Source organism: Beta vulgaris, chromosome 6 (assembly GCF_026745355.1).
Source record: "Beta vulgaris subsp. vulgaris cultivar EL10 chromosome 6, EL10.2, whole genome shotgun sequence".
NCBI lineage: Eukaryota > Viridiplantae > Streptophyta > Magnoliopsida > Caryophyllales > Amaranthaceae > Beta > Beta vulgaris.
Window position 1 is genome coordinate 46,778,620 of NC_079207.1, and position 12,336 is coordinate 46,790,955.

A 12,336-nucleotide genomic window follows, 5' to 3' on the forward strand; every position below is an offset into this window, starting at 1 on the left:
GTGTTCATGTGTGATGACAGTTACAAACTAACATATGCGTGCTTACATATTACAGATTGTTAAGAAGCATTTTTTATTATTATTTAGGTTCTTCTGTTTTTCAATTTGTATGTTATTATATTCTTTAGAACTCTTTAAAATGGATATACTTATGTGGAATGGTGTAGTTTTTAATATATCCACACGCCATTTTGATTCAAAAATTAATTTTGCAATAATGAGTTTAATTTTTCGAATTTCAATCATGAGAAAACGGTTTCAACTGTGAACCTAATTTAAGAAAACAATCCATATATAATTTGGACTTCTGGACTCGATTTGGAATTAAGAATAAAGTTTAAAGCTGGACTAGATTGGGCTAAAAAAAAGTTCAAATCAGATTTGGACTCAATTTCTCGAGTCCAAAAAACTTTAGACTGGATTTGGATTTAGCAAAATTCAATCCAGTCCAACCGATTTACACTATAATCCCCCATAATTTTAAAGGATTTTATAAATATATTTTAGTATATATATATTTATATTTAAACATAATTTAGTTTTAAATGATTTGACTATTTAAAATGGTTGACTATTTTAAAAGTCAAATGAAATTATTTAAAGGATTTAAGAAAGTTAAAAATATTTTAGTTAAGCATGCTTTGATAAATGTTTTAAATACTAATTTGATTTGGAAAAGAAGTCTAAGTGGACTTGAGGAACTTAAATTCTAAGTATATTAGGAAAGAGGAGTCATATTGATAATAGGAGGTCAAATTTATTTATCCTATTCATCATCAATTTTAATTGTGCCCAATCTCCTTTTCTGAAGCCCAAAAGGAGGCCTCCTTATAAATATCCTAATACCCAATTATTTTACCCCACACAAAGAATATTTTTTCTCTCCTCTTTCTCAAACCACACGGCATTTTCTATTTTCTCTCTCTCCTTCACGATTTTCTTTCTTCCTTTATTTTTTCTTCTTCAAGTAACGTTTCTTCTTCAACAAGAAACGTCATAAAGCCTTCAAAACCACCAAGAACTGTGTCGCTATTGCTGCCGTGGGTGTGCTTATTTTCAGCGCCTCCTTGTTTCTTTTCTTGTTGGTTAATTTCTTTTCTTCTTCCTCAAGATTCCATTACACACTATGTTTTTATGCTTTCTTTTAATGTTAATCATGATTATTGATATTAATTTACTGTTTTAATAAATAATCATGGTTCATACTCCCTCTGTTTTCTAAAGATATTCCTTGTTACTGTTCCTACAAATACCAATGAGGATCCATTTGTGTGGGGTATGGGGTGGGTAAAGTAGGAGAGAGAGAGGGGTTAAGATAAATAAACAAATAAAAAGGGGTTAAAGTAGGAGAGAGAAAGGAGTAAACTTGAATTAATAATGTAATGGTGGACCATATGATAGGGACATGAGAGGGTAAAAAGGAGAAAAAGAATTTCCAAATAAGGAATAAAGTAAAAGAGGGAAGATCTTTTGGAAACGCACTTAAACGAAAAGAGGGAAGATCTTTAGGAAACGGAAGGAGTATATATATTATATATTACAAGAATAAAAATTCAGATTTGTTTATTATTGTTAGATTGAAGTTTTAATTATTAAAGAATGGATTTTTAGGGTGTTAATTACTAGAAACCATAGTAACATGTTGTATACTATGAGATTGGTTTAGATTATGAATTTAATCATGTCTACATATGTTTAAAGAGGGTATTTAAGAAATTGTACTATCATGTATAGGAACTCATTAAGTTTATATGTAATTTCTAGTATGATTGATTTTAACATATTTTATGCCCGTGTGCAAGCATGTGATTTTGAGATTTATTATGAGTAAAGATTGTCATGTTTGTATGGATTTATTGATGCAAGCATGTGGATGGGAACTTTATTTATTAATTCACATGGGGAAATTAATATATGTTATAGAGATTGAATCATGTTATTCATGTGTTCTCTTATAAGTATTATGTAGGAACTTGTAGTATCATGTATATGAACTTATTTAGTTCATATGTGATTTCTAGTATAATTGATTTTTACATGTTTTATGCCTGTGCAAGCATGTGATTTTGAGATTTATTATGAGTAAAGATTGTCATATTTGTATGGATTTATTGATGCAAGCATGTGGATGGGAACTTTATTTATTAATTAACATGGGGGAATTAATATATGTTATAGAGATTGAATCATGTTATTCATGTGTTCCCTTATAAGTATTATTTTCACTATCTTATGAGAACTCTATCTTTTTTTTTGCGATTTCCAATAAAATTTACTCTATTTATATCTAAATATTTGTTTATTTATAATTATTTGATATGTTGAGAGTATTTTTTTTAAATTGAGATTCTAATATCTTTTATGAACTAAATATGAAAGGCCTAATTTTAAAAGAGCGTATAGGGTCCCCGCTATGTTTGCCTCGCCCCTGAGGACTGTGGGCCTTATTTGGTAAGTTGGTAAGTTATGCCTTTTTAAAGGTAAGTTTGATTGTTGACTAGGTTCAACAAATAAGAAAGTCTGAGATTAAAAGAAAGTAAATTTTGGGTTGTAAGTTGTGATCACTTATTAAATCCTAAGATAAAAGAAGTTGCATGTTTGCTTTGTAGTTCTATGTTGCTTGTATGTGTGTCATAACAAGTAATAACTAGTAAAGAACGTAAAGTGTAACGAGGATATTTATAGACTTTAAACTGGTGCACGTCTAGAGTTGGACATTAGGAGTTGGAGTACATGGTAGTAGCCCATGGTTTTTTCTGAGAGATGGATTGATCACCATCCCTATTTATATTTAGCAAAAGTTCCTCGATATCGCAGGTCAATCTAAAATGTTGTAGTGTCTAGTAGCACCGGTACTTCGTCTTCCTAGGTGAAGGCATTAGTAGATAAGACAACTTAGGTCCAATAACTATTCCATTTGATTATTAAAAGGATGTTTAGAGTTTAGTTCAGTTAAAATTATCTGCAGCATGTTATATGATTATATTATTATTAATTATTGCATGTTATTTACTTAGTATCATGTGAGGAATGTTTATCTTTTAGTATGTAGTACTCAGCTTTGTTGATTACGTGCTTTGTTTGTGTTTGTGATCATGGTTTTACCTTATTGATCCTGTGATGACCAAATTTGGTGAGTAGATTCGGTCAAAAATTGACATTACAGGTTCGCAGATGTGCATCATTGAGAATCTGGAATGGAGAGAATGTGTAACTAGTATATTTTATTTTCTGCATTAGTAGGAACGTTAATTATTAAGTTTGTTTGCATAAGACTCAATTAGATTTGTTGATTTCTAAATACTTATTTACTATGTTACCTGGACTCGGCTAGGAGTGTCGGATATGGATACGGATCTGAGTGTCGGGTACGGCAATTCCAAAAAATCAGGACACGGGGACTCTGTCCGAAATTTGGACACGGGTACGGGTACGCGAAAATAATATTTTATAATATAAAATTTAATAATTAATTAGCTAATTTATATTTTATAATTGTCTATTTATAATATATTAATTTAATAGAACAACTTAGCCTATGACTAAGAAGAAGAAATAATGTTTTAAGAAAAGAAAGTAGGGCAGAAGTAGGAAAGGAGAGAAGGAAAAGAAAAAAGAAACAAAAAAAAAGAAAAGAAAAGAAAAGGGAGAAAGTCACGTGGACTTGTGACAAAAAGAAAAAGAAAAAGAAAAAGAAAAGATGAAGATATGAAGAGACGGAAGTACAGAACACGAAGAGAGAGAGAAGAAGAGAAGGGAGAGAAGTGAAGACTGAAGAGACAAACTTACCGGCGAGTTCGAAGCTCTGGCGCGTTTGAAGCTCCGGTCGGCGAGTCAAGGTGAGTTATCGCCTTTTCCTCTTCTCCTCTTCTTCTTTTCTTCTCTTCTCCTCTTCAAACTCTAGGGTTTGAGAATCTAGGGTTTAGAGCCGCCGTGTCCGAGTGACCCTTGCCGGATCCGACACGTATTTCGTATCAGTGTCGTGTCGTACCGACACCGGTGTATGGCAAAATTTGCCGAGTCCGGGTAGAGCTTATTTATTTATTTATAATAAAAGGTTAATGTTTAGTTATATATTTTCCGCTGCAAAATTCTGAATAAGCCGATACGTCATCACACGTTCTCTACTTTTATATTATAAAGGTATACTTAGAAAAGAGAAAATTGTCGTGGTGTTACATACACCCCTAACTTTACCTTATGTCGGTGTGTTTATATTGGTGGATTTTCTAAATGAAATCTCCGAACTAGAATCATCTTCTTAGATTCCTCAAATCTTCCCTCTAAGTCGAATAGAAGCTCTTTAGAAGAATAAACAGGTTATGCTCTTATTTTCTTCGTACTCAAATATGCTAAAACTATGAATAGGGGTGCTAATAAGCCAGGATGGCTCGCAAACTATTCATATTCGGCTCAGTAAAAGTTCGGGAAAAGTTCGGTCAAAGCTCAGCACAAGATGGCTCGCATTTGAGTTCGAGTTTAGCTCGGCTCGGCTCGGCTCCTTAACTGATGGAGTTCGGCACCAGAGCTCGCAAACATGTTCGATAAATTTTAAAGTACTATTTTGGACATTAAGTTGTACTCCACTTCCTAGCCCATTTAAAAAATACAAACCAAATGGGAATAACTAATGAGAAGAGAATGAGAATTTTTCAGCCGTTTAAGGAATTTCAAATTCAACAACTTCAACCCTAAATCCCTAATCGATATTTCTCACACCGGAGGGAAGGCTGAGACTTGCAAGTAAGATGACAGGGTTTTTTTTCGTTTTCTCAATCTTTGCCAGCGAGTTGCACTTTGTTAGTTTCACTCCCTATTTTGTTGTTTAGTCAAATTTCATCTCTAATCTTCGTTTTTTTATTTATCTTTTTCGTTCTTTCATCCTTTCATGTCTGACTTCTCTCCTCCTTTTCTATTTTTATTTTCATTTTCCTTTTATTTGTTCCTCCTTTGATATCTAATATGGGTGAATTAAATTGAATGAAAAACTATTCTTGAGCTTTTTCGAGCCGAACTGTCGTGAACTTTCTCGAACCAAGCCGAATTTTTCACGTTTCGAGCTCGAGCTGAGCTCGATAATTCCCCTTCTCGAGCCAAGCCGAGCAAGGCTCGGTCTTGCATCTGCTTGTTAACACCCCTAACTATGAATATGTGTGTCTGTCTATGATATTACTCCCTGAAACAAGGACATCAAATGATTGTTTATGACCACAAAATTCTTTACAAAACATTAGCTTATTTACTTTGGTATTTTTCATTTTAATATATAAGAAAAGAATGCTACAAGAAAAGAATATGAAGTTATTGCAGACAGTCCAATAACAAGTGTAAATATAACCAAACAGGTCGGTACTAAGGTGGAAGCACTAGCATTTAGAAAGTGTCAAATGATTTGAATGATGATCAAAATCTCCAAAATAAAGTTAATGAAACATCACCTCCTTTGCCTCAAGACGGTCAGTAGAATAAGTCAAAGATGCTGACAACTTTCCAAGGCCTCCTACTGTCGCCTCCAAAATTCTTGAATGCTGCCAACCATACTTGGCTGTAATACTCTCTGGTGTGGCAAAAATTTTCCAATGTTTTGGCTGATCATAGTACAATTTCACATCCTCATTCTGCATTCAAGTGCAGAATACATACAGTTAACGTCCAATTGAAATTCGTGAGATGAAAGATAGGTAAATAAAGGGTATAATTCTACAAAGCTTGAACCATTAGAGAAAATTATATCTCATATTTAAAGAAACAGATTCACAGGAATTCCTGAGCTTTGCTTTGCAAGATACGTCAGACATGAAAAACGAAGTAAGCAATGTCAATCAACAGTTTTTTACTATGTCCATTTCAAAATCAACGCTTTATGACATAATGCAGGCACACGAATTTGCACATGGACAAGAAATATGGATTGTGGAACAGAATATTATGACAATCAAGACAGAAGAGTTCAACCTTAAAATCAATTATCTTCACAATTAAACCAAACACAATACAAAACAGCATTATCACAATCAAACATCTTTTATATGCTAATTGCACGAAAGAAGACTGAGGCAAAAGGTTCCAGGAACAGAAATATATTTTAGTCAGCACCAAATGCTATAAAAGTATAGATGCTTAGCTACCTTCGTTATATAGATTACTTGCGCATCAGGCCCTCGAGAGAAAACCTTCAATTCAATGAGATATTGTCGGCCAGAAACGACGTACCAACGTGCATTTGAGACTGGTTTTAGTCCCTCAGTAGCGTCACCAGATCCAGATATAGGCAACAAATATAAAGACATATAATCTGGCAGGACAACATTCAGAGATGACATCTGGACATGTCCAGCAACCCTGGTATCCTCCACTCTTATACTGGTTTCCCCTAGTTTTAATGCATGCACAAGACCAGTCATAGCATCCACCTGAGCAATGGAAGTATTTAAGGCAAACCAGAGGTGAAATGGAGAGGGCAAAGGCACAGCTGCATTAAAAAAAGGTAACTGATTGAGGAATTTGAAATATATAATAACCAGCAAATTCAGTTAAAAAAAGAACAACTTTCTCCAGATAAATTTCACCAAATGCTAAAATGCAAAGAATACAAATCAAAGATGTCATCAGAAAGGAGAGATATGTAGTCCAAAAACAGAGACATAGTAAAATTAGTAAGTCTTATACACTTCCCTAATGGATGAAATACATCCTTGCTAACATAAACTTCTGGTACACGCACTAAAGATATATGGGTTATAACACAAGCTACAATGATCACAACAAGAAAATGGTATAGATCCAAAGCACCATAATCAGAAAGAGGAGACTGGACTAGTCATATAGTAGCCTCATTGGCTTTCTAGGTCTTCCAGATTTCCTAAGAATATCCAAATCACTGCTTTCAGTGTATATTGTGTCATCCATGGAGTGAGCAGTAGATATGCCCTATGCTTATCTTCTACAGTGCTATTACCAAATTATTAAGGGGCTGCCATGTTTTAAGGAATCATCAAGATAAGGAAAGGGACTCAAGACCCTTATTTCCCTTTCATAGGATTTAGTTGATCCTGTATTGAAATCCTTTCTCGACTTTGAAGTATATACACTTATTACCAAGATACGGACATATTTTAGATTCTGAACCATGCCCATCATGTTTATGTCCCCATATCTAGGTCGGTGCTACATAGCTGCTTTCCCTTGGGAAATTGTAGGTATTGAAGAACATATTGCAATATAAGGATGCCAAAGTCAAGGAAAAAGATGTTGCCCAGAAAGCAAAGTCAAGGTATTTGATAAACTAGACTTGAGAAGAGATGAAATAGAAATCTATAAGATACACGATAGCTAGAAGAACACAAGTCATGAACAAGGGTCTCTAACACACACAGGATGCCACATGGCGCTTGCCTCTCCTATCAGCAGGAGACAAATGTCATCCTATGATTACTCATGATTTGCGCACTTTGAATACAGTGTCACTTTATTCCTAAAAGACTGAAAAAGAGCCCAGAGTAACCCAGAAAGGGTGGACTATAAAAGCCCATTTTCCTAGAATGCTGCTCTCGTACAAACGGCTGCATACTGAATATTTACCCCTCCTATAGTGACATCTGCCACTGCCATTAACTAGCCAATCACAGCACAATTATCTAGGGTAAAGTGGAAAAAAGCACACCTTCCAACTTCCATATAGATACCCCTAATGAATGGTCACATCAAGCGCGGAGAAAACATTCATTCTTAATTACTCCACTTTTTCGCTCTACATTCTCTCACTAAGACATATACTTACGTAAGCATTGGAGGGGGAACCACCGGCAAGTTTCCTTTGTTTCAGATACCAAAGATACCAGTGTAGTCTCCTCAAATTACACATGCATCAGCAAGAAGAAGAGTCAACAAGTCAACACTAGACTAGCATCCTACAATGGGGACCAATAGTCGATGAGAGTATTAAAGCAATTTTAAAGAAATGAACAAGCGTTTTGCAGAGCTAGTTTAGGTTCATGCCGAGATGATCTATCATAAAAATCATACATCTAATGAGACAAAAGAGAATGTCATATGGCAAAGAAGAGAGCCCTAAACATAATTTTCCTTGACAAGGCTATGACAAGGTGGAAGACTCGTGCTTTTGTGGGCAATGTTAAAGAATGGTGTACCATGTACACATATTGACTTAGTTATGGATACGTAAGGAGACATGTAAACAAATGTCCAGAATCATGGATTATGACAGGATTCTTTGTTAAGACATTAATAGATGAATAACATAGCTTATCCAGCATGAGATATTGTAGTGTCCTATGCGGGGACGATATTGTTATTAATGGACGAACCTAGAGATGGGGTGAAGGCTAATAGACTGTTGGACACGGAAGTTAGAATCTCAATGTTAGGCTAAGTTGGTGGAGCCATAGAAATGAGAGAAAGTCAAACAAGGATGTACTTCCGTTTCAGAAAAATTTGCTCACTTTCCTTTTTGGTATGTTAGACAAAAAATTACTCACTTCTTTTTTGTCTATTTAGGGACACGAGGTCCACCATAACTTTTTACTTTAATAGTCGCATCTCTTTACGTTATACTTGTTTCTTTCTCCTTAACCCCACATTTTCCTTCACCAAATTTCACCCTGTTTTCTTGGTTTTTAATTTAATAGTCGCACATCTTTACATTATACCTGTAATTTGCTCCACCTTCACCACCTCCAACCACCAGCCAAAGAGCAACTAACAGAGTATTATAACTAACATTAAAACATCCACATCAGCCATAATAAACCCAATAACTCTCACGCCATGGCCATAACCACCAATCAAGATCCACCATATGCAAAACCAGCATACTAAATTTGTCGTTCCATAACCCAGATCGGTCGTTCCGAAACGCGCTAATAGCACGAATTACACAGCGAAACGGCAATTTACACTATTGTATTAATTATTAGCGATCCAGTTTTGAAGATAGGGAGACATAAATTTGCACTTTTGTAAGTAAAAGGAATCATTTACAACTTTTAATTTTATATAAGAAAGAAACCTTTTGGAATGTTGCCACTAATGACTTTAAGTCTGTACTGCACTATAGCACCAACAAGAACAAGAACTGGGGAAGGAGGATCCAGTGACATGGCTTCAGCTACAGTCAAAACAATCTCATCTGTCATGTTATCAAATTGTGGCTCCCGCAAATGAACAGAGACAATCTCATGCCCAATGCTAATTCCCTTCACTACATAAAGGTCTGAAAACACTCCCTGCACACAAGTTTTAGCTTAGACAAGTAAAACATATACAATGAGTTAAATATTGAACTTCTAGTTAGACAGCAAACATACAGTATCTTCAAGCTTTATCTGAATATTTAAGTCACCACAAAATCCACTGCAGTCACTTAGAGGAGAATCACTCAAAGGGACATGAACAAGGTGATGAGATGACTTGTCACTTTGAGGCCTCAGTTGCCACATGAACCTCAAGCCCACTAATGAGGAGAAGACATTATCTGCACAGCAGATCAAGAGTGAGCATCATGGCGCCAAGTGATGCCAATTCAAGGACAAAAATTATATAGTACTCATAACAATAACTCATTTGAATGACTAAGAAAGAATCTTATATGAGTCAAACATTATAACTTTGCGTGACATCGGAAAAGCCAATACCATATAAATTATATACTTGCAATGTCGATACATGATTGCGTTAAACATCACCAATAGGTCTATGTGCATAACAAGATTATTTAATATCACAAGTACATTAGTCGCCATCAAAACTTTTACTTGACAAGAAACAAGAATCACACCCACACAAAACAACCACTAACAGATCAAGTACTTCGAGTTCAGAAAAATATGTTAAAGTTAGTGCTTCAGAATTACCTTCACTATCAAATGCACGGACCCGGAGAGTCGCAAGACCATCTAAGTCAAGTTTAATAGAGCTATGGAAGATCTGAATCTTCGAGAACATGTCAATATACACCTTACAACGAACTACAGTTCCTGTGCGAACATCAGCAGCATAAACAGCCGTCTCCTTTCGTCCGGTGTAGGGAGCAATTGATCGTAGTCGAGCACTAGTTGAACAATGATTACTTTCATTGTATTCAGGTACAACAGATAAAACATCATGATGATCCCATGACCTGCCAAGCCAAAACATAAATATCATGATTAATTTATGAAGCTATGCTCCGATCAATTATTTTCAAATGATTAGGGCTGTTACCAGTAGAAGAAAAGGATACAAAATTTGTCTTTTTCCCACGTTAAGAGAAGAGGGTTAGTTTGAATGTCCCAGCAGAAGGATGCACTGTTTTGTCTGCACTTAGCTTAGCTTAGCTATAAATTGTCATCTATGTTGTACAGAGAGATCAACCTCCAACATTTTTACCAACTACAGCATTGTTATTAACATTCCATATACTACTCAATACTAATTCAGGCAAGCTTTTTTCAGTATGAAGTATCCTCTTTCCTGGGTTTTTAAAGCTATCCATAAACTTCAATGATCATAACTCCCTATTTTCTCCAGCCTACTCGCAATCTGTGAACCTAATCTATGAACCTCCCAAATGCATTCTACTGCTCGTTCTGATGGGTCAAACTAAGTGAGATGTCATGAGTGATAAGTTAACCAAATTATATATTATCCAGTCTAATCAATCTCTTAAGTATTTAACTTGATACTCATGCTTTGTACTTTGTGAAAGCATTTGAATTGTATCCACCCCTGGTCTCCATAAGTCAATATAGAATAACTCGTATTACTATGCCATATTCTCCTTTCTCTGCTTTTACCATACTTTCTCCTACAACAAACACAAGGTAAATAAAATCGGGGAACATTTTTCATAGGAACACATCAAAAAGAAAATTCTCCTTAGGAAGACATCTTCCTTCCAACCAAAATCTGCAATAAACATCAAAAGATTCAAAACCAGCAAAAACTGGTCAATACTAACAGGTATTTGTCTAGCAGCAAAAGGAACATCCGGAATTTGAAAAACACCAATTTCCAATTTATTCATAAGCAAGCTGTATGACTCATTGACTTATAAGTTGCCCATTCAAACTTCAAAGCCCAAACATTCGTTAGGCTTTCACTTAATATGCAACTTATCTATTAAAGTTCAAAGAGCAGTATCAGCTTAAAAAGCTTAACAATATCACCACCAGAGGGCGTAATTCGTCAAGTTAACCAATTGCAAACAATTAACAAAACAGCTGAATACCCAGAGTTCAAACTTAAGCTAAGAATCATATAAACCTCAAAACAAAATTACCCACAACAAAAAAAAAATGAAGTAATTGGGTTACAGAAATAAAAAGGAAAACACACCATTTGAAGCAGCCATCACTTCCAAGGAGACGATACTCAACAGGATGAGTCATTCTGGGGGGCAAAAGAATGTTGACATCCGCAATGTGGGGCCCAGAGAAAGCCAGGGCCCCGAAATTTTTCACATTGAAGCAGAAGATAAAAGCAAAAGTAACGAAGATATTGAAATTATGAAGCATGGCCACTAAAAGACTCTAGAAATTAGCAGAAAGACATTGTTGGCTTGTTGCAGATATGGAGTGAGTTTCTTTATTGGGTATGGAAGGAAATAGAGACTAGAGGGTTTTAGAAAGAGAGGGGTTTTACGTTTTAGAAAGAGGAAAAGGAAGAAATTAACCTGGAGATTTTTTCCGGGAAAGGAGTTTAGGCTTTACGCATCGGATTTTAGGAGCTTGGATAAGCTGTATAGCTTTTTATACACCGCGATGCGTGCGTCGATTGTTTGAATTTCTAAATATAAATTTAGAAGTGCGATTTATAATTATTGTTGTACAAACTAATACTATAAAGTGGTTAGAAATTGTAATGAACGTTAAGATATAGGATTTTATAGTCAATTTAAATTTGTAATTTTTTTAGTTAAATAACCATTCTCTTTCTAAGTGAAAGTATTGGGTCAGACCGTCTGACCTAATATTCTCGTCAGACGGGCTGAGCCCAGTACTATAATATACAGCAAAGGAGAAAAGAAACCTTCTTCTTCGTAACCTTCTCAAAATCCGCCATGGAAAGAATGTTTCAAATCATAAACTCTGCTTTGGTTGAGAGTAATCCAAACACAAGTGATTGTTTTGATTCGCTTAAGAATATGTCATTCAGGGACGACAGATTCAAGTTCGCAACGAATCACAGTGATATATATGTGCTCCCAAATTGCTCAGAAAAAGTGTTGGAAGAGAATAAGGAAAAAAGGGTGAAATGTGGGAGTTTAGCAGTGTATAGGAATGATTCGAAACTGCTGGATTTGGTGGGACAGTGTAATGGTGTTGTTATTGAAGTTCC

General features: G+C 35.2%; 1 protein-coding gene and 1 long non-coding RNA gene across 7 annotated transcripts in view; both read right to left on the reverse strand.

Annotated features, from left to right (window-relative positions):
* The window catches only part of LOC104896728 (nuclear pore complex protein GP210), a 54,477-nt gene extending 42,762 nt beyond the window's left edge, over nt 1-11,715 (reverse strand). For 4 of the 6 annotated variants that reach the window (XM_048647443.2, XM_048647441.2, XM_010683515.3 and 1 more), the window contains exons 1-6: nt 11,335-11,714; nt 9,873-10,138; nt 9,327-9,493; nt 9,029-9,245; nt 6,129-6,472; nt 5,439-5,618 (exon numbers count right to left, since the gene is read on the reverse strand). In XM_048647443.2, coding sequence (XP_048503400.1) covers nt 5,439-5,618; nt 6,129-6,472; nt 9,029-9,245; nt 9,327-9,493; nt 9,873-10,138; nt 11,335-11,513 — 1,353 coding nt within the window. In that variant the 5' untranslated portion in view covers nt 11,514-11,714. Of the gene's footprint in view, nt 1-5,438; nt 5,619-6,128; nt 6,473-9,028; nt 9,246-9,326; nt 9,494-9,872; nt 10,139-11,334 lie in introns of all 6 variants that reach the window. The other 2 variants (XM_010683516.3, XM_048647442.2) reach the window with 2 other exon arrangements.
* LOC130591752 (uncharacterized) lies at nt 2,247-5,432 on the reverse strand. Its single transcript, XR_008969823.1, has 2 exons — nt 4,524-5,432; nt 2,247-4,493 (listed from the first exon to the last, which is right to left on the reverse strand). It is a non-coding gene; the product is annotated as an uncharacterized LOC130591752 (long non-coding RNA).
* Nucleotides 11,716-12,336: the final 621 nt, after the last annotated feature.